The following is a 22,927-nucleotide window of genomic DNA, read 5'->3' as shown; positions in this document are numbered from 1 at the left end:
TAATCTATCAAGGTTAATGATTTGGTTTGGATCACAAAAAAAAAGACAACAAAAAAAGGAAAAAGTAAGATGTGGTCTGGTTTTCTGCAGTGGTTCTAAGGAGGGAGGAGACAACAGTGGTTCTAAGGAGGGAGGAGACAACAGTGGTTCTAAGGAGGGAGGAGACAACAGTGGTTCTAAGGAGGGAGGAGACAACAGTGGTTCTAAGGAGGGAGGAGACAACAGCGGTTCTAAGGAGGGAGGAGACAACAGCGGTTCTAAGGAGGGAGGAGACAACAGTGGTTCTAAGGAGGGAGGAGACAACAGTGGTTCTAAGGAGGGAGGAGACAACAGTGGTTCTAAGGAGGGAGGAGACAACAGCGGTTCTAAGGAGGGAGGAGACAACAGTGGTTCTAAGGTGAGGAGAGACAACAGTGGTTCTAAAAGGTGAGGAGAGACAACACCTTGGGGTAATGCAGCAGTACCGGAGGGTCCTGTACTTTATGGCATCCATGTGAATGAATAGTGAGCAGCATAGTTCTCCTGAGGGCCGAGCCAAACCAAGCCAGCCCAGTTCGGTTTGGGTTGTCCCGACAGTGTGAAAAGGGTACAGTTGATTGGTGTCTCCTGTCTTCTAGCCCTGGGCCGTGTTCACTGGGCACGAAGAGGAAGAAATAAGTTTCATTTTCGTTGTCCGTCGCGCAACATTTTTGAAACGTTTTGCTACGGCGCGCCTTAATAAACACGACCCAGGTCTATGGTGACCATCTCCTCCCGTCTGTCCTTCTACCCCTGGTCTAAACACGACCCAGGTCTATGGTGACCATCTCCTCCCGTCTGTCCTTCTACCCCTGGTCTGTGAGGTAGAAGCCCAGCTTGGCCACAGTCATCTCCCTCCGTAGACGTGTCACCTCCCAGAACATCTGCTCCGCTGGGGGGGACAGAGACTAAGACATAAGCATTAGGGTTGAAAGGGTTTCAGTCAGTTTCAGAACGCCAGACAGATTTAATGTCTGCATTAACAAAGATAACTCATTGCCACTGTCACCATGACTGTTAAAATGGGTGTCTGTTGTTGATCTCACTGTGTCTGTGTCTATCTGTTAGAAGGGGGACGTCAGACTTACCGTCATGTCTGACCAGACCCTGCTGGATGTACCGGATGTAGGTGAAGAAATTACACGCAGCCGTGATCTGGAAGGGGGTGGATATGAGGAAGGGGTTCACACACTTTCAAACAAACGTTTTCTCACGTAGGCCTACGTGACGAAAGTATTTATGAACACAAAAGGTAGTCATTGATATGTCTATAGACGTTGAGGAGGATAAGTGAATGCATACATTTTATTCAATACTTTTTCAAATACAAATTTTTTTCTTCAAAAAAAACCAACAGAGCTAGGTACCCGTGCCCTGCTGGAGGGAGAGATGTAGTAGTAACCCTCTTTGTCACCCAGTTTGATGTGGTGCTTACAGGACCGGGACACGCCGCTCAACGCACACTTCCTGTTATATAGAGGCAGAGGAAGAAAAAAAAAAACACCGACCAACTCACTCATTTATGTAATTCTACTGTGCACGTTTCCCGGACCACAAATTAAGCCTAAAACATGTACCTAAAAGCACTTTCAAGGGAGATTCTCCATTGAGCAAGTTTTTTTTTTTGTCCAGGACTAGTCTTAACCTGGGTCTGGGAAACCGACCCTACATGTAGAAGACATGAGAACATGACTGTTAAGTTGTTTAACATCAGAAAAGGAACGAACAACATGTGGCTGAACACTGGACAGATATGGAGACTCTTCCTCCCTGGATGGAGTTAGATACATCTGAGAAATATGAGGTATATTAGACTTCAGATACACTGGGAGGACAGACAAGATGCTTTACAAGAGCTGTGTATACTGGGAGGACAGACAAGATGCTTTACAAGAGCTGTGTATATTAGACTTCAGATACACTGGGAGGACAGACAAGATGCTTTACAAGAGCTGTGTATATTAGACTTCAGATACACTGGGAGGACAGACAAGATGGCAGTGAACAACAACAAGACATGCATGGTTGGACAGAGTGTTGGAGGGTATTCTGAACAGAGTGGAAGGGTAAGCATTCAGAACAGAGAACAACATAGAGCACAGAACACTTTGTTGTTCGTGGAAAAGTAAGGTAATGAAATGATTGGCTCCTGAAGTCACTTACGTCTCTACTGCTGCCCTCAAGCCGCTGGGAAAAGAATTCAATCAAAATTTGATTAGGAAGCATGAGGTGAAGCTGTGCCCCATTAGCAGTGTAGCCCATTGATTCAACTCATTAGGATGAAACTCAGAACAGATTTGAAGAGAAAAACTAAACTAATCTATAGAAAGTCACACCAATCAAGTTTGCATAATTTGCCATGGAGTCATGAATAATGATATTAATTATAGATGACACGTGTAATTGTGATAAATCACCAAGAGCAGAGGGAGTGTTGATTTGAGCATGAATAGGCATTGAATGAGAATGAACAGAGACAGAGGAAGAGAGAGTGATGGGTGGGCAGTGATGGGTGTGGTCCAGTTGTAAGGAAACAAAACATGAAGCTGACTACATTTTCTGAGGGAAACAGTCCCAATGTTGGAAATAAACAACCTTATAACACTGTAATAATTTTGTGATAACGCTTTAATAACATTGAGGGATAACTCACTTGGGCCCGCCACACTCTATGGCGTTGGCTTTGACCACGGGTAAAGCTGACATGGCCACCGGCTCGATGGTCAGAGAGTTGTTCTCCACTGCACTCTGTACCGACTGAGACAACTGTGGCCGGAACAAGGAGTCACAATGCAAGTAATACAACAACAAACTATACATACGCACAAAAGCCTTCTCCCCGACACATCTATATGTATTATTATTATTATTTTTATTATTTATTATTATTAACAATTAAAAGTCATATACATTTATTCTTGTGACTTTTTGTTTATTTCATATGTATTTATATCTGTCTTCTGTCAATTATGCTGTTAGGCATTTTTTTTGTCTAATTTGAATGATATTATTCTATTAGAATAGTTATGGTATTCTATTATGCTATTAGAATAGTTATGGTATTCTATTATGCTATTAGAATAGTTATGGTATTCTATTATGCTATTAGAATAGTTATGGTATTCTATTATGCTATTAGAATAGTTATGGTATTCTATTATGCTATTAGAATAGTTATGGTATTCTATTCTATTATGCTATTAGAATAGTTATGGTATTCTATTCTATTATGCTATTAGAATAGTTATGGTATTCTATTCTATTATGCTATTAGAATAGTTATGGTATTCTATTCTATTATACTATTAGAATAGTTATGGTATTCTATTATGCTATTAGAATAGTTATGGTATTCTATTATGCTATTAGAATAGTTATGGTATTCTATTATGCTATTAGAATAGTTATGGTATTCTATTATGCTATTAGAATAGTTATGGTATTCTATTATGCTATTAGAATAGCTATGGTATTCTATTATGCTATTAGAATAGTTATGGTATTATATTATGCTATTAGAATAGTTATGGTATTCTATTCTATTATGCTATTAGAATAGTTATGGTATTCTATTATGCTATTAGAATAGTTATGGTATTATATTATGCTATTAGAATAGTTATGGTATTCTATTATGCTATTAGAATAGTTATGGTATTCTATTCTATTATGCTATTAGAATAGTTATGGTATTCTATTATGCTATTAGAATAGTTATGGTATTATATTATGCTATTAGAATAGTTATGGTATTATATTATGCTATTAGAATAGTTATGGTATTCTATTCTATTATGCTATTAGAATAGTTATGGTATTCTATTATGCTATTAGAATAGTTATGGTATTCTATTCTATGTACAGAGAAACATGCAGGTACTGGTACCTCAGATCGTGTGAAGGAGAGGCAGGGGACGATGTCCTCCCTGTATATCCGCCCCAGGAAGGCTGAACTTCTGTCCAGACTAGGTCTGTCTCTCCAGGTCAGGAACTCCGCATACAGAACGTTGTCCATCTGAGGAGAGGAGATATAATTGTAATGGGAAATTATTTGATTAATCATTTTCCTGTATTTGATTTACTGTGGATATGGATTGATATGTAATAAACATGATTGTATTAGGGAATAGCTTACAGAGCCATGGAAAAGTATTAGCCCCCTTTATGATTTTCTCTATTTTTGCATATTTTTTATACTGAATGTTATCAGATTTTCAACCAAAACCTAATATTAGATAAAGGGAACCTGAGTTGACCCCCCCCCCCAAAAAAAAGGATACTGATTTTTATTTATTTAATTAACAAAGTTATGCAACACCCAATGCCCCTGTGTGAAAAAGTAATTGCCCCCTTACACTCAATAACTGGTTGTGCCACTTTTAGCTGCAATGATTGCAACCATATACTTCCTGTAGTTGTTGATCAGTCTCTCACATCGCCGTGGAGGAGTTTTGGCCCACTCTTGCATTCAGAACTGCTGTCTGTGAGCTGAAGCTGAACAGCAGCTGGGCCAAGCAGCAAGACAATGATCCAAAACACACAATCAGGTCTACATGAAAATGGCTAAAAAGCAACACATTTGAAGTTTTGGAATGGCCTAGTCAAAGTTCAGACTTGTTGTGGCAGGACTTGAAACGAGCAGTTCATGCTTGAAAACCCACAAATGTCGCTGAGTTAAAGCAGTTTTGCTTTAACGGAAGAGTGGGCCAAAATTCCTCCACAGCGACATGAAAGACTGATCAACAACTACAGGAAGCATTTGGTTGGATTCAATCCAGCTAAAGGTGGCACAACCAGTTATTGAGTGTAAGGTGGCAATTACTTTTTCACACAGGGGAATTGGGTGTTGCATAACATTATTTATGAAATCAATGAGTATCCTTTTAAAAAAATTTACTCAGGTTCCCTTTATCTAATATTAGGTTTTGGTTGAAGATCTGATAACATTCAGTAACAAAAATATGCAAAAGTAGAGAAAATTAGTCCCAATGTTGGAAATAAACAACCTTATAACATTGTAATAATGTTGTGATAACGTTTTAATAACATTGTGTAGACAGCTCACTACCACTTCCACACTCCATCCCCCAGGGGGCAGCAGCAACCTTGTCCAGATGCTGAGCCTGGTTGATAAGCACATCAGGTGCTGCCAATTAGGGTGATGGTCAGTCAGTGTCCCAGCTGGCAGAGCCGTGAGGCTGCTGGTTCGTTTAGTGGCCATGAAGGCCTTTTCGTTTGTTTTTGAGTTTGGGCATGACTTTTAGTACATATTTATGTTAATGTCACCATCTGAACAAATAACGATCTGCTTGGAATGGCCAACCAAGAGGTCAAGAGGGAGCTGACCCTGGACTTAAGGTAAGGTATCGGCCTCCTGGGTACATACGTTCAACATCTAGGTGCATAAATCAGGTTGAAGACTAGTTAACTAGGCCTAAGACCCCTAGACTTAGCAGTGCAACAACATAAGGTGGTCCTCTGTAGCTCAGCTGGTAGAGCACGGCGCTTGTAACGCCAAGGTAGTGGGATCGATCCCCGGGACCACCCATACACAAAAAAAAAAAATGTATGCACGCATGACTAAGTCGCTTTGGATAAAAGCGTCTGCTAAATGGCATATTATTATTATTATTATAAGTGCAACAATATTAGCAGGCTAGTTATTGGTTTAGTAACAATTGTAAGTGCAGGAAGACACAGACAGATGCATTCTGGGAAACAGGAGATAACCATTTATGTTTAAGTACCATAATTTATTTACATTTACATCATTTAGCAGACGCTCTTATCCAGAGCGACTTACACATTGGATGAAGTAGTTGTCACTTGTTAGTCTATAATTATCTGTTGTTTAATTAAGTACTGATGTTATTACCTTTAACCGGTTTAACTGTCAGTACCAGTGTTGAATGTTAAAGTTTGACGCTAAGCCGGATTCAAGGACACACTGTGACACTGTGTGATTCTGTAGAAGCTGATGTTGTGACTTCCTATAAGCCTCTCGGACTGGTGTTTACAGAACATTAGGTTCTGTGTGGTTAATATACAGGTAACTACCAAAATAGAGGAAACACCAACATAAAGTGTCTTAATAGGGCGTTGGGCCACCACGAGCCAGAACAGATTCAATGCACCTTGGCATAGATTCTACAAGTGTCTGGAACTCTACTGGAGGGATGTGACACCATTCCTCCCCGAGAAATTCCCTAACTGGTGTTTTGTTGATGGTGGTGGAAAACGCTGTCTCAGGCGCCGCTCCAGAAACTCCCATAAGTGTTCAATTGGGTTAAGATCTGGCGACTGAGACACACCCACAATTTAAACACCCTATGCTCCTTTGATACCCTCTTTCAAAGTCAGAGATCTCTTCCTCTAGCCGTGGTAGCCAAAATAAGGTGCGACTTGGCATTTTTATACATGACCCTAAGCATGATGGGATGTTAATTGCTTAATTAACTCAGAAACCACAACTGTGTGGAAGCACTTGCTTTCAATATACATGTGTTTCCTTTATTTTGGTAGTTACATGTATAAGGGCCTACTCAGAGAAGACCTGTTAGACATTTTCTTTGCTTCTGCTCTGGAGGTGTTCTCCCTGAATTCTTGTAATAAACCGAATTGATTTTAATTGGCTCTCCTTTCTTCACCTGAATTCCCGTTACAATAATGGACATTCACTTAGTCACTCAGGTCCATATAAAAATGATCCAGATAACATTACTCCATAGAGAGGACAAAGAAACATTCACTCACACATACATTTTACTGTGTATTATTCTGTGTTTTATGTGTAATGTACTTTGTCTTTTTAAAGCACATGAACAATTGAATTTTCCCCCTGGTAGGAAAATAAAGTTGATCTAATCTACTCGGTCAGGCTGAATAAAACTGACACATGAACCATAACTTAGACACTGATCATACAGTAAAGTAGGGAAGTAATAGCGACTACAGTAATGCCTGTATATACAAAGCTTTCCATGACAGACTGACCAGGTGAATCCAGGTGAAAGCTATTATCCATTATTGATGTCACTTGTTAAATCCACTTCAAATCAGTGTAGATGAAGGGGAGGAGACAGGTTAAAGAAGGATTTTTAAGGCTTGAGACAATCGAGACATGGATTGTGTATGGGTGCCATTCAGAGGGTGAATGGGCAAGACAAAATATTTAAGTGTCTTTGAACGGGGGTATGGTAGTAGGTGCCAGGCGCACCGGTTTGTGTCAAGAACTTAAACGCTGCTGGGTTTTTCACGCTTAACAGTTTCCAAGTGTGTATCAAGAATGGTCCACCACCCAAAGGACATCCAGCCAACTTGACACAACTGTGGGAAGCATTGGAGTCAACATGGGTCAGCGTCCCTGTGGAATACTTTTGACACCTTGTAGAGTCCATGCCCCAATGGAAGCAGAGTTATAGTAGGAAGCAGTAGTAGAGTTATAGTAGGAAGCAGTAGTAGAGTTATAGTAGGAAGCAGTAGTAGAGTTATAGTAGGAAGCAGTAGTAGAGTTATAGTAGGAAGCAGTAGTAGAGTTATAGTAGGAAGCAGTAGTAGAGTTATAGTAGGAAGCAGTAGTAGAGTTATAGTAGGAAGCAGTAGTAGAGTTATAGTAGGAAGCAGTAGTAGAGTTATAGTAGGAAGCAGAGTTATAGTAGGAAGCAGTAGTAGAGTTATAGTAGGAAGCAGAGTTATAGTAGGAAGCAGTAGTAGAGTTATAGTAGGAAGCAGTAGTAGAGTTATAGTAGGAAGCAGTAGTAGAGTTATAGTAGGAAGCAGTAGTAGAGTTATAGTAGGAAGCAATAGTAGAGTTATAGTAGGAAGCAGTAGTAGAGTTATAGTAGGAAGCAATAGTAGAGTTATAGTAGGAAGCAGTAGTAGAGTTATAGTAGGAAGCAGTAGTAGAGTTATAGTAGGAAGCAGTAGTAGAGTTATAGTAGGAAGCAGTAGTAGAGTTATAGTAGGAAGCAGTAGTAGAGTTATAGTAGGAAGCAGTAGTAGAGTTATAGTAGGAAGCAGAGTTATAGTAGGAAGCAGTAGTAGAGTTATAGTAGGAAGCAATAGTAGAGTTATAGTAGGAAGCAGTAGTAGAGTTATAGTAGGAAGCAGTAGTAGAGTTATAGTAGGAAGCAATAGTAGAGTTATAGTAGGAAGCAGTAGTAGAGTTATAGTAGGAAGCAGTAGTAAGTTATAGTAGGAAGCAGAGTTATAGTAGAGTTATAGTAGGAAGCAATATTAGAGTTATAGTAGGAAGCAGTAGTAGAGTTATAGTAGGAAGCAGTAGTAGAGTTATCGTAGGAAGCAATAGTAGAGTTATAGTAGGAAGCAGTAGTAGAGTTATAGTAGGAAGCAATAGTAGAGTTATAGTAGGAAGCAGTAGTAGAGTTATAGTAGGAAGCAGTAGTAGAGTTATAGTAGGAAACAGAGTTATAGTAGAGTTATAGTAGGAAGCAGTAGTAGAGTTATAGTAGGAAGCAGTAGTAGAGTTATAGTAGGAAGCAGTAGTAGAGTTATAGTAGGAAGCAGTAGTAGAGTTATAGTAGGAAGCAGTAGTAGAGTTATAGTAGGAAGCAATAGTAGAGTTATAGTAGGAAGCAGTAGTAGAGTTATAGTAGGAAGCAGTAGTAGAGTTATAGTAGGAAACAGAGTTATAGTAGAGTTATAGTAGGAAGCAATAGTAGAGTTATAGTAGGAAGCAGTAGTAGAGTTATAGTAGGAAGCAGTAGTAGAGTTATAGTAGGAAGCAGTAGTAGAGTTATAGTAGGAAGCAGTAGCAGAGTTATAGTAGGAAGCAGTAGTAGAGTTATAGTAGGAAGCAGTAGTAGAGTTATAGTAGGAAGCAGAGTTATAGTAGGAAGCAGTAGTAGAGTTATAGTAGGAAGCAGTAGTAGAGTTATAGTAGGAAGCAGTAGTAGAGTTATAGTAGGAAGCAGTAGTAGAGTTATAGTAGGAAGCAGTAGTAGAGTTATAGTAGGAAGCAGTAGTAGAGTTATAGTAGGGAAGCAGTAGTAGAGTTATAGTAGGAAGCATAGTAGAGTTATAGTAGGAAGCAGTAGTAGAGTTATAGTAGGAAGCAGTAGTAGAGTTATAGTAGGAAGCAGTAGTAGAGTTATAGTAGGAAGCAGTAGTAGAGTTATAGTAGGAAGCAGTAGTAGAGTTATAGTAGGAAGCAGTAGTAGAGTTATAGTAGGAAGCAGTAGTAGAGTTATAGTAGGAAGCAGTAGTAGAGTTATAGTAGGAAGCAGTAGTAGAGTTATAGTAGGAAGCAGAGTTATAGTAGGAAGCAGTAGTAGAGTTATAGTAGGAAGCAGAGTTATAGTAGGAAGCAGAAGTAGAGTTAGTGCCGAAGAAAATTATCTTCCTCAATAGTGAAAAGCCGAAATGAGTATGACATCCTGGCATTTAAAGCAGTCCAAAAAAATTTAATCACATACAATAAAACCAAAAAGCCTACTATTTAGAACGGAAGTATGGGTATTCAGACACGGCCGGTGTGTAGTCTGAAGGCAGCTGGCCCTACCTCTTTGTCCTCTGTGACTGGCTGCAGGGAGACAGAGGGCGGGTCTAAGTGCCCACCAGTGGCCAATGGCAGGGCCCAGCTGGCGCTCTTGTTGCGTGTGTGTCCCCCTCCATGGTGGGGGCTGGCCCCCCTGGACCTAGTGCCCGGGGAGAGGAGCTGAGGGTGGGCCTGACGGTTGGGGGAAGAGGGGGTGGAGGTCAGGACCATGGTCTTCAGGGCTGACACCTCGGCCTGCAGGACATCAATCTGGGGAGATACAAGAACACGAGTGGTGGTTATAGACAGTAGTTATGAATTGTACCCGACACACACACACACTGGCCCACCCTCTCTAACCATAAAGGCTACAGTCTTTAATTAAATAGGGGTCATGACCTGACCTGACCTTGCCCTGAGCCTCCTTCAGCTGCTTCTCTGCTGCTGCTTGTTTCACGTTGGCTTCACGCACCATCCTGTGAGCTTCCTATGGGAACAGCAAAAGGACAAAGTTAACATGCAGGATCCACACCTTTCTAAGTCCAGGTGTACAGTTGAAGTCGGAAAGTTTATATACACTTAGGTTGGAGTCATTAAAACTCGTTTTTCAACCACTCCACAAAGTTTTGGCAAGTCGGTTAGGACATCTACTTTGTGCATGACACAAGTAATTTTTCCAACAATTGTTTACAGACAGATTATTTCACTTATAATTCACTGTATCACAATTCCAGTGGGTCAAAAGTTTACATACACTAAGTTGACTGTGCCTTTAAACAGCTTGGAAAATTCCAGAAAATGATTTCATTGCTTTAGAAGCTTCGGATAGGCTAATTGACATCATTTGAGTCAATTGGAGGTGTACCTGTGGATGTATTTCAAGGCCTGCCTTCAAACTCAGTGCCTCTTTGCTTGACATCATGGGAAATCAAAAGAAATCAGCCAAGACCTCAGAAAGTAGACCTCCAGAAGTCTGGTTCATCCTTGGGAGCAATTTCCAAATGCCTGAAGGTACCACGTTCATCTGTACAAACAATAGTACGCAAGAATAAACACCATGGGACCACGCAGCCATCATACCGCTCAGAAAGGAGACACGTTCTGTCTCCTAGAGGTGAACGTACTTTGGTGCAAAAAGTGCAAATCAATCCCAGAACAACAGCAAAGGACCTTGTGAAGATGCTGGAGGAAACAGGTACAAAAGTATCTATATCCACAGTAAAACAAGTCCTATATCGACATAACCTGAAAGGCCGCTCAGCAAGGAAGAAGCCACTGCTCCAAAACCGCCATAAAAAAGCCAGACTACGGTTTACAACTGCACATGGGGATAAAGATCGTACTTTTTGGAGAAATGTCCTCTGGTCTGATGAAACAAAAATAGAACTGTTTGGCCATAATGACCATCGTTATGTTTGGAGGAAAAAGGGGGCGTTGCAAGCTGAAGAACACCATCCCAACCGTGAAGCACGGGGGTAGCAGCATCATACTGTGGGGGTGCTTTGCTGCAAAATAGATGGCATCATGAGGAAGGAAAATTATGTGGATATATTGAAGCAACATTTCAAGACATCAGTCAGGAAGTTAAAGCTTGGTCGCAAATGGGTCTTCCAAATGGACAATAACCCCAAGCATACTTCCAAGGTTGTGGCAAAATGGCTTAAGGACAACAAAGTCAAGGTATTGGGGTGGCCATCACAAAGCCCTGACCTCAATCCTATAGAGAATTGAAAAATCCTGACAGAACTGAAACTCTGTGAGGAGGAATGGGCCAAAATTCACCCAACTTATTGTGGGAAGCTTTTGACCCAAGTTAAACAATTTAAAGGCAATGCTACCAAATACTAATTGAGTGTATGTAAACTTCTGACCCACTGGGAATGTGATGAAAGAAATAAAAGCTTAAATAAATCATTCTCTCTGCTATTATTCTGACATTTCACATTCTTAAAATAAAGTGGGGATCCTAACTGACCTAAGACAGGGAATTCTTACTAGGATTAAATGTCAAGAATTGTGAAAAACTGAGTTTAAATGTATTTGGCTAAGGTGTATGTAAACTTCCGACATCAACTGTATTTGTACCATCACCAGTTCAGCTAGCTGTGGGCTGTAGTAGGCCGAGTAGTCATTCCTTCCTACCTCAAACAGACTGGCAGTGAGCTCCTCCAGCTCCTGTTCTAGTTTATCCCGGACCTGTGACAGACGCTCACACTCCTTATCCTTTAGCTTCAGCTCCTGGGAGGGGATAGAAGAGGTGCAGGGTAGAACTGGGTCAGTAGTATGCAGCAGAATAGAAGAGGTGAAGGGTAGAACTGCAGCAGAATAGAAGAGGTGTAGGGTAGAACTGCAGCAGAATAGAAGAGGTGGAGGGTAGAACTGCAGCAGAATAGAAGAGGTGAAGGGTAGAACTGCAGCAGAATAGAAGAGGTGAAGGGTAGAACTGGGTCAGTAGTATGCAGCAGAATAGAAGAGGTGAAGGGTAGAACTGCAGCAGAATAGAAGAGGTGAAGGGTAGAACTGCAGCAGAATAGAAGAGATGAAGGGTAGAACTGGGTCAGTAGTATGCAGCAGAATAGAAGAGGTGAAGGGTAGAACTGCAGCAGAATAGAAGAGGTGAAGGGTAGAACTGCAGCAGAATAGAAGAGGTGAAGGGTAGAACTACAGCAGAATAGAAAAGGTGAAGGGTAGAACTGCAGCAGAATAGAAGAGGTGAAGGGTAGAACTGCAGCAGAATAGAAGAGGTGAAGGGTAGAACTACAGCAGAATAGAAGAGGTGTAGGGTAGAACTGGGTCAGTAGTATGCAGCAGAATAGAAGAGGTGAAGGGTAGAACTGCAGCAGAATAGAAGAGGTGAAGGGTAGAACTACAGCAGAATAGAAGAGGTGAAGGGTAGAACTGGGTCAGTAGTATGCAGCAGAATAGAAGAGGTGAAGGGTAGAACTGCAGCAGAATAGAAGAGGCGAAGGGTAGAACTGCAGCAGAATAGAAGAGGTGAAGGGTAGAACTGCAGCAGAATAGAAGAGGTGAAGGGTAGAACTGCAGCAGAATAGAAGAGGTGAAGGGTAGAACTGCAGCATAATAGAAGAGGTGAAGGGTAGAACTACAGCAGAATAGAAGAGGTGAAGGGTATAACTGCAGCAGAATAGAAGAGGAAGGGTAGAACTACAGCAGAATAAAAGAGGTGTAGGGTAGAACTGGGTCAGTAGTATGCAGCAGAATAGAAGAGGTGAAGGGTAGAACTGCATCAGAATAGAAGAGTGTGAAGGGTAGAACTGCAGCAGAATAGAAGAGGTGAAGGGTAGAACTACAGCAGAATAGAAGAGGTGTAGGGTAGAACTGGGTCAGTAGTATGCAGCAGAATAGAAGAGGTGAAGGGTAGAACTGCAGCAGAATAGAAGAGGTGAAGGGTAGAACTGCAGCAGAATAGAAGAGGTGAAGGGTAGAACTGAATCAGAATAGAAGAGGTGAAGGGTAGAACTGCAGCAGAATAGAAGAGGTGAAGGGTAGAACTGCAGCAGAATAGAAGAGGTGTAGGGTAGAACTGGGTCAATAGTATGCAGCAGAATAGAAGAGGTGAAGGGTAGAACTACAGCAGAATAGAAGAGGTGAATGGTAGAACTGCAGCAGAATAGAAGAGGTGAAGGGTAGAACTGCAGCAGAATAGAAGAGGTGAAGGGTAGAACTGCAGCAGAATAGAAGAGGTGTAGGGTAGAACTGCAGCAGAATAGAAGAGGTGGAGGGTAGAACTGCAGCAGAATAGAAGAGGTGAAGGGTAGAACTGCAGCAGAATAGAAGAGGTGAAGGGTAGAACTGGGTCAGTAGTATGCAGCAGAATAGAAGAGGTGAAGGGTAGAACTGCAGCAGAATAGAAGAGGTGAAGGGTAGAACTGCAGCAGAATAGAAGAGATGAAGGGTAGAACTGGGTCAGTAGTATGCAGCAGAATAGAAGAGGTGAAGGGTAGAACTGCAGCAGAATAGAAGAGGTGAAGGGTAGAACTGCAGCAGAATAGAAGAGGTGAAGGGTAGAACTACAGCAGAATAGAAGAGGTGAAGGGTAGAACTGCAGCAGAATAGAAGAGGTGAAGGGTAGAACTGCAGCAGAATAGAAGAGGTGAAGGGTAGAACTACAGCAGAATAGAAGAGGTGTAGGGGTAGAACTGGGTCAGTAGTATGCAGCAGAATAGAAGAGGTGAAGGGTAGAACTGCAGCAGAATAGAAGAGGTGAAGGGTAGAACTACAGCAGAATAGAAGAGGTGAAGGGTAGAACTGGGTCAGTAGTATGCAGCAGAATAGAAGAGGTGAAGGGTAGAACTGCAGCAGAATAGAAGAGGTGAAGGGTAGAACTGCAGCAGAATAGAAGAGGTGAAGGGTAGAACTGCAGCAGAATAGAAGAGGTGAAGGGTAGAACTGCAGCAGAATAGAAGAGGTGAAGGGTAGAACTGCAGCAGAATAGAAGAGGTGAAGGGTAGAACTACAGCAGAATAGAAGAGGTGAAGGGTATAACTGCAGCAGAATAGAAGAGGAAGGGTAGAACTACAGCAGAATAAAAGAGGTGTAGGGTAGAACTGGGTCAGTAGTATGCAGCAGAATAGAAGAGGTGAAGGGTAGAACTGCATCAGAATAGAAGAGGTGAAGGGTAGAACTGCAGCAGAATAGAAGAGGTGAAGGGTAGAACTACAGCAGAATAGAAGAGGTGTAGGGTAGAACTGGGTCAGTAGTATGCAGCAGAATAGAAGAGGTGAAGGGTAGAACTGCAGCAGAATAGAAGAGGTGAAGGGTAGAACTGCAGCAGAATAGAAGAGGTGAAGGGTAGAACTGAATCAGAATAGAAGAGGTGAAGGGTAGAACTGCAGCAGAATAGAAGAGGTGAAGGGTAGAACTGCAGCAGAATAGAAGAGGTGTAGGGTAGAACTGGGTCAATAGTATGCAGCAGAATAGAAGAGGTGAAGGGTAGAACTACAGCAGAATAGAAGAGGTCAATGGTAGAACTACAGCAGAATAGAAGAGGTGAAGGGTAGAACTACAGCAGAATAGAAGAGGTGAAGGGTAGAACTACAGCAGAATATAAGAGGTGAAGGGTAGAACTGCAGCAGAATAGAAGAGGTGAAGGGTAGAACTACAGCAGAATAGAAGAGGTGAAGGCTAGAACTGCAGCAGAATAGAAGAGGTGCAGGGTAGAACTGGGTCAATAGTATGCAGCAGGATAGAAGAGGTGAAGGGTAGAACTACAGCAGAATAGAAGAGGTGAAGGGTAGAACTGCAGCAGAATAGAAGAGGTGAAGGGTAGAACTAGGTCAATAGTATGCAGCAGGATAGAAGAGGTGAAGGGTAGAACTACAGCAGAATAGAAGAGGTGAAGGATAGAACTGCATCAGAATAGAAGAGGTGAAGGGTAGAACTGCAGCATAATAGAAGAGGTGAAGGGTAGAACTGCAGCAGAATAGAAGAGGTGAAGGGTAGAACTGGGTCAGTAGTATGCAGCAGAATAGAAGAGGTGAAGGGTAGAACTGCAGCAGAATAGAAGAGGTGAAGGGTAGAACTACAGCAGAATAGAAGAGGTGAAGGGTAGAACTACAGCAGAATAGAAGAGGTGAAGGGTAGAACTACAGCAGAATAGAAGAGGTGAAGGGTAGAACTACAGCAGAATATAAGAGGTGAAGGGTAGAACTACAGCAGAATAGAAGAGGTGAAGGGTAGAACTACAGCAGAATAGAAGAGGTGAAGGGTAGAACTACAGCAGAATAGAAGAGGTGTAGGGTAGAACTACAGCAGAATAGAAGAGGTGTAGGGTAGAACTACAGCAGAATAGAAGAGGTGAAGGGTAGAACTGCATCAGAATAGAAGAGGTGAAGGGTAGAACTGCATCAGAATAGAAGAGGTGAAGGGTAGAACTACAGCAGAATAGAAGAGGTGCACGGTAGAACTGGGTCAGTAGTATGCAGCAGAATAGAAGAGGTGAAGGGTAGAACTACAGCAGAATAGAAGAGGTGTAGGGTAGAACTACAGCAGAATAGAAGAGGTGTAGGGTAGAACTACAGCAGAATAGAAGAGGTGAAGGGTAGAACTGCATCAGAATAGAAGAGGTGAAGGGTAGAACTGCAGCAGAATAGAAGAGGTGAAGGGTAGAACTACAGCAGAATAGAAGAGGTGAAGGGTAGAACTACAGCAGGATAGAAGAGGTGAAGGGTAGAACTACAGCAGGATAGAAGAGGTGAAGGGTAGAACTACAGCAGAATAGAAGAGGTGAAGGGTAGAACTGCATCAGAATAGAAGAGGTGAAGGGTAGAACTACAGCAGAATAGAAGAGGTGCAGGGTAGAACTGGGTCAGTAGTATGCAGCAGAATAGAAGAGGTGAAGGGTAGAACTACAGCAGAATAGAAGAGGTGTAGGGTAGAACTACAGCAGAATAGAAGAGGTGTAGGGTAGAACTACAGCAGAATAGAAGAGGTGAAGGGTAGAACTGCATCAGAATAGAAGAGGTGAAGGGTAGAACTACAGCAGGATAGAAGAGGTGAAGGGTAGAACTACAGCAGAATAGAAGAGGTGAAGGGTAGAACTACAGCAGGATAGAAGAGGTGTAGGGTAGAACTACAGCAGAATAGAAGAGGTGTATAACAAGTTCGGCCTCACCCACCTTCTGTGCAGCGTCCAGCTGCTCTCTGAGTATCTCGGTGCCCTTCTCTCTGATCTCCAGGGAAGAGCTCCGGAGGCGGGACACATTGTCTTCATGCTCCCTGCCCCGGGCACCCTCAAGCTGGGCAGCACGCTCCAGCCTGCTGCCCTCTCTGCCCCTGGTCTGGCTCCGGGCCTGGGTACACTGCTCCTGGGGCCAGGTGGGACTGGGGTCACCCTGCCCTCCACCCTCCACCCTGGGGCTCGGACCTGGCTCCAGGTCTACCAACCTTTAGAAAACATCAAAAGACGAGATTTAAAAAAGTTGCAGTGTCTGTTAAGTGCAATGGATACATGAACGTGTAAGCTAACTTGCCTCTTCAGCTGCTTGTTTGAGCTACTGAGATAGTTAGGGAGTTAATAGGGATATAATAAGGAATTGGTTGTCAAATCACATTTTATTTGTCACATGCGCAGAATACAACGGGTGTAGACTTTACCGTGAAATGCTTGCTTACGAGCCCTTTCCCAACGATGCAGAGTTAAACATTATAATACAAATAGTAACACAAGAGGAATAAACTACACAAGAATGGAGCTATATACAGAATGGAGCTAAACTCAGCAAAAAAAGAAACATCCTCTCACTGTCAACTGCGTTTATTTTCAGCAAACTTAACATGTGTAAATATTTGTATGAACATAACATGATTCAACAACTGAGACATAAACTGAACAAGTTCCACAGACATGTGACTAACAGAAATGGAATACTGTTTCCCTGAACAAAGGGGGGCCAAAAGTAACAGTCAGTATCTGGTGTGGCCACCAGCTGCATTAAGTACTGCAGTGCATCTCCTCCTCATGGACTGCACCAGATTTGCCAGTTCTTGCTGTGAGATGTTACCCCACACTTCCACCAAGGCACCTGCAAGTTCCCTGACATTTCTGGGGGGAATGGCTCTAGCCCTCACCCTCCGATCCAACAGGTCCCAGACGTGCTCAATGGGATTGAGATCCGTGCTCATCGCTGGCCATTGGAAAACACTGACATTCCTGTCTTGCAGGAAATCACGCACAGAACGAGCAGTATTGCTGGTGGTATTGTCATGCTGGAGGGTCATGTCAGGATGAGCCTGCAGGAAGGGTACCACATGAGGGAGGAGGATGTCTTCCCTGTAACGCACAGCGTTGAGATTGCCTGCAATGACAACAAGCTCAGTCCGATGATGCTGTGACACACCGCCCCAGACCATGACGGACCCTCCACCTCAAAATCGATCCCGCTCCAGAGTAAAGGCCTCGGTGTAACGCTCATTCCTTCGACAATAAACGCGAATCCGACCATCACCCCTGGTGAGACAAAACCGCGACTAGTCAGTGAAGAACACTTTTTGCCAGTCTAGTCTGGTCCAGCGACGGTGGGTTTGTGCCCATAGGCGACGTTGTTGCCGGTGATGTCAGGTGAGGACCTGCCTTACAACAGGCCTACAAGCCCTCAGTCCAGCCTCTCAGCCTATGCGGACAGTCTGAGCACTGATGGAGGGATTGTGCGTTCCTGGTGTAACTCGGGCAGTTGTTGTTGCCATCCTGTACCTGTCCCGCAGGTGTGATGTTCGGATGTACCGATCCTGTGCAGGTGTTGTTACACATGGTCTGCCACTACGAGGACGATCAGCTGTCCGTCCTGTCTCCCTGTAGGCTGTCTTAGGCGTCTCACAGTACGGACATTGCAATTTATTGCCCTGGCCACATCTGCAGTCCTCATGCCTCCTTGCAGCATGCCTAAGGCACGTTCACGCAGATGAGCAGGGACCCCCGGGCATCTTTCGTTTTGTGTTTTTCAGAGTCAGTAGAAAGGCCTCTTTAGTGTCCTAAGTTTTCATAACTGTGACCTTAATTGCCTACCGTCTGTAAGCTGTTAGTGTCTTAACGACCGTTCCACAGGTGCATGTTCATTAATTGTTTATGGTTCATCGAACAAGCATGGGAAAGAGTTTTTAAACCCTTTACAATGAAGATCTGTGTAGTTATTTGGATTTTTACAAATTATCTTTGAAAGACAGGGTCTTGAAAAAGGGACGTTTCTTTTTTTGCTGAGTTTATATACCAGTACTAGATCAATGTGCAGAGGTACGAGTTATTTGAGATACAGTGCATTCGTTAAGTATTCAGACCCCTTCCCTTTTCCACATTTTTTACGTTACAGCCTTATTCTAAAATTGATTAAATAAACAAACTCATCAATCTACACACAATACCCCACAATGACAAAGCGAAAACAGGTTTTTAGAAATTTTAAAAAAGAATTTTTGAATACTTATTTACATAAGTATTCAGACCCTTTGCTATGAGACTCGAAATTGAGCTCAGGTGCTTCCTGTTTCCATTGATCATCCTTGAGATGTTTCTACAACTTGATTGGAGTCCACCTGTGGTAAATCCAATTGATTGGACATGATTTGGAAAGGCACACACCTGTCTATATAAGGTCCCACAGTTGACAGTGCACGTCAGAGCAAACACCAAGCCATGAGGTCGAAGGAATTGTCCGTAGAGCTCCGGGACAAGATTGTGTTGAGGCACAGATCTGGGGAAGGGTACCAACAAATGTCTGCAGCATTGAATGTCCCCAAGAACACAGTGGCCGCCATCATTCTTAAATGGAAGAAGTTTGGAACCATCAAGACTCTTCCTAGAGCTGGCTTCCAGGCCAAACTGAGCAATCGGGGGAGAAGGGCCTTGGTCAGGGAGGTGACCAAGAACCTGATGGTCACTCTAACAGAGCTCCAGAGTTCCTCTGTGAATATGGGAGAACCTTCCAGAAGGACAACCATCTCTGCAGCACCCCACCAATCAGGCCTTTATGGTAGAGTGGCCAGACAGAAGCCACTCCTCAGTAAAAGGCACATGACAGCCTGCTTGGAGTTTGCCAAAAGGCACCTAAAGTACTCTGACCATGAGAAACAAGATTCTCTGGTCTGATGAAACCAAGATTGAACTCTTTGGCCTGAATGCCAAGCGTCACGTCTGGAGGAAACCTTGCACCATCCCTACGATGTTTTTCAGCGGCAGGGACTGGGAGACTAGTCAGGATCGAGGGAAAGATGAACGGAGCAATGTATAGAGAGATCCTTGATGAAAACCTGCTCCAGAGCGCTCAGGACCTCAGACTGGGGCGAAGGTTCACCTTCCAACAGGACAACGACCCTAAGCACACAGCCAAGACAACGCAGGAGTGGCTTCGGGACAAGTCTCTGAATGTCCTTGAGTGGCCCAGCCAGAGCCCGGACTTGAACCCGATCAAACATCTCTGGAGACCTGAAAATAGCTGTGCAGCGACGCTCCCCATCCAACCTGACAGAGCTTGAGAGGATCTGCAGAGAAGAATGGGAGAAACTCCCCAAATACAGGTGTGCCAAGCTTGTAGCGTCATACCCAAGAAGACTCAAGGCTGTAATCACTGCCAAAGGTGCTTCAACAAAGTACTGAGTAAACGGTCTGAATACTTATGCAAATGTGATATTTCAACAACAAAAATAATAATAAATTTGCAAAAATGTATACAAATCTGTTTTTGCTTTGTCATTATGGGTTATTGTGCGTAGATTGATGAGAAAAAACAACAATTTAATCAATATTAGAATAAGGCTGTAGTGTAACAAAACGTGGAAAAAGTCAAGGGGTCTGAATGCTTTCCGAATGCACTGTAGATATGTACATGAAGGCAGGGTAAAGTGACTACATTTACATTTTACATTTTAGTCATTTAGCAGACACTCTTATCCAGAGCGACTTACAGTTAGTGAGTGCATACATTATTTTATTTTATTTTTTATTATTTTTTCATACTGGCCCCCCGTGGGAATCGAACCCACAACCCTGGCGTTGCAAACGCCATGCTCTACCAACTGAGCTACATCCCTGCCGGCCATTCCCCTCCCTACCCTGGATTTGGAGGTAGATATGTACATGAAGGCAGGGTAAAGTGACTAGGCATCAGGATAGATAATAATAAGGTATTTGAGGTAGATATGTACATGAAGGCAGGGTAAAGTGACTAGGCATCAGGATAGATAATAATAAGGTAGTTGAGGTAGATATGTACATGAAGGCAGGGTAAAGTGACTAGGCATCAGGATAGATAATAATAAGGTATTTGAGGAAGATATGTACATGAAGGCAGGGTAAAGTGACTAGGCATCAGGATAGATAATAATAAGGTAGTTGAGGTAGATATGTACATGAAGGCAGGGTAAAGTGACTAGGCATCAGGATAGATAATAATAAGGTATTTGAGGTAGATATGTACATGAAGGCAGGGGTAAAGTGACTAGGCATCAGGATAGATAATAATAAGGTATTTGAGGTAGATATGTACATGAAGGCAGGGTAAAGTGACTAGGCATCAGGATAGATAATAATAAGGTAGTTGAGGTAGATATGTACATGAAGGCAGGGTAAAGTGACTAGGCATCAGGATAGATAATAATAAGGTATTTGAGGTAGATATGTACATGAAGGCAGGGTAAAGTGACTAGGCATCAGGATAGATAATAATAAGGGTAAAATAAAGAACAGAGTAGCAGCAGCAAATGATGAGTGTGAAAGTGTGTGTGCGTGTGTGTGTGTGTGTGTGTGTGTGTGTGTGTGTGTGTGTGTGTGTGTGTGTGTGTGCGTGCGTGTGTGTGCGTGTATGTGGATGTGTGTGGGTTTTGTGAGAGTGTCGGTGTAGTGTGTATATAGTCGTGTGAGTGTGTGTGTGTGTGTGTGTGTGTGTGTGTGTGTGTGTGTGTGTGTGTGTGTGTGTGCGTGTATGTGGATGTGTGTGGGTTTTGTGAGAGTGTCGGTGTAGTGTGTATATAGTTGTGTGAGTGTGAATAGTCAGTGCAAGATCAATTCAGATAGTTTGTGTAACCATTGAATTAACTATTTAGCAGGTCTTATGGCTATTTTGCCATACCAAGCGGTGATCATCAACTAGATTCAGCCGGCCGATTCTTTTTCTTGAGCGGATGGTCGGGGGGCCAGAACCTAATTACAAAGAATTTGTAGACTGCAAATTGACCACAAGAAGCCCAAACAGATATAATATTTGACTAAAGTATTAGGAAGGTGTTTTTTAATGTTTTGTACGCTCAGTGTATATCTCAAGTTTCATGCATAAGTATAGTGAAATGCCTTTCTTAGCAGCTCTAACCCCAACAATGCAGTAATCAATAACGATGTAATTCTAAAAAAAAATAACAAGGTAGAACAAAAACACACCAGATATAAAACTAAGAAATAATAATAATATGCCATTTAGCAGACGCTTTTATCCAAAGCGACTTACAGTCATGTGTCCATACATTTTTACGTATGGGTGGTCCCGGGGATCGAACCCACTACCCTGGCGTTACAAGCGCCGTGCTCTACCAGTTGAGCTACAGAGGATCCATAGAGAGATATATGTATATGGGTAAAGTGACTAGGGATCAGGATATATGTTCTACAGTATATCTCTATTATAAACTGTGTGGTTCGAGCCCTGAATGCTGATTGGCTGACAGCCCATATCGTATGTGTGATCATAATGTGATTCATAACATGACTCCCAACGTCTGCATATTTGTGCTGATCGCGTTTGTCTTGAAGTGCACATCATCATCAAATCACATCAATTATTATCCTAAATATACTTGAAAACAATAACAATCGTCACAACATGAAAGGGCTGAACTCTGCATAACTTTTCCTAATGCCATTATTTCAGTCGGACAGCACACATTCACCGGATTTCCCATTCTAGCTCTCCGCCCTTACCCTCTCACCAGCCGGCTAGAAGATTCACCTCGTACCGCCGCCGTGACCTCGATGGCATCAGTTCACGTTTCCATGAATTCCAGAAATTGTTACAGTAACCGTTTACTTGCTGACGATATCGTTCAATTTAGAAGGACACAATAGTTTCAAAACAGTGTTACTATTAAAGAATGCGGACGACAACGCTGTGCGCTACAATGTTTCATCGAGTAATCAAACTAGATAAAAGTTAGTCGAATGTTATTTTGTTACTCAAGGTTTGAGTCGCTGTATACGATGTTGTTTGCAATGCGCTGTAGGACAGACTCTTTTCATTCCTGATCTTTCCGATAGTGAAAAGGACGAAGTGTGTCGTCAATCTGCCATAGGTCACATGATGACACCCTTCCTCCCATCCCAACGCGTTTCCAGTTGAAAAGGAAACGTGACCAAATATTTCTCTAACACATTATTACCAAAACAGAATATTGGCGTTCAGAGTATATCTGGCATATGACATTAATGTGGCGCAAATGAAGATTTGTTATGGTTATACGAAGACGATCCTAAAAGCTACAGGCTTGGAACCAACCTACAGCTGTGAAGGACCGTATCAAATCAAACCCATAACGGTCTCTTACCATCCAACCTCACACCCTCCTCTCTCGTCTCCTCTCGGTGGGAGTGATGTTTGGCTCTCCCTCTCCTCTGAGCCTGCTCCAGAACACTGGGTTTACCATAGAACGTGGCGTTGGAATATACCTGGACACCAGATCTGGCTGACACGAGGATCTCATACCCCGGGTTGGCGGCAGAGGCAGGGGTTGGAGAGGAGGGCAGCTGGACACTGTGGAGACCCTCAAACGCATCCATGTTCCAGGCAGAGTCACTAATCCAACTGCAGTTACTGTGACTTCTGTGAGATCATGATTAAGTTCTTCCACCTTCTTCTAATCCTCCTCTTCTTCTATCTTCGGTGTTGTAGGAGGACCCCTCACTTCTGTAGTCTGAAA

At 42.7% G+C, this 22,927-nt stretch overlaps 1 protein-coding gene across 1 annotated transcript; it reads right to left on the bottom strand.

Moving 5' to 3' along the window:
• Positions 1–314: 314 nt before the first annotated feature.
• On the bottom strand, positions 315–22,588 carry LOC121539995 (guanine nucleotide exchange factor for Rab-3A). The gene is made up of 10 exons (XM_041848647.2): positions 22,556–22,588; positions 16,153–16,420; positions 11,657–11,752; positions 9,924–10,001; positions 9,539–9,784; positions 3,905–4,033; positions 2,672–2,784; positions 1,386–1,485; positions 1,107–1,173; positions 315–910 (listed from the first exon to the last, which is right to left on the bottom strand). The coding sequence occupies exons 4-10, from the start codon at positions 9,987–9,989 to the stop codon at positions 825–827; spliced, it is 807 nt and encodes a 268-aa protein (XP_041704581.2). The 5' UTR covers positions 9,990–10,001; positions 11,657–11,752; positions 16,153–16,420; positions 22,556–22,588; the 3' UTR covers positions 315–824.
• Between the last annotated feature and the right edge of the window lie 339 nt (positions 22,589–22,927).

Source organism: Coregonus clupeaformis, chromosome 26 (genome assembly GCF_020615455.1).
Source record: "Coregonus clupeaformis isolate EN_2021a chromosome 26, ASM2061545v1, whole genome shotgun sequence".
Classification (NCBI taxonomy): Eukaryota; Metazoa; Chordata; class Actinopteri; order Salmoniformes; family Salmonidae; genus Coregonus; species Coregonus clupeaformis.
Note: the sequence above shows the minus strand (reverse complement) of the source record. Positions and strands in the feature narration are given on the sequence as shown.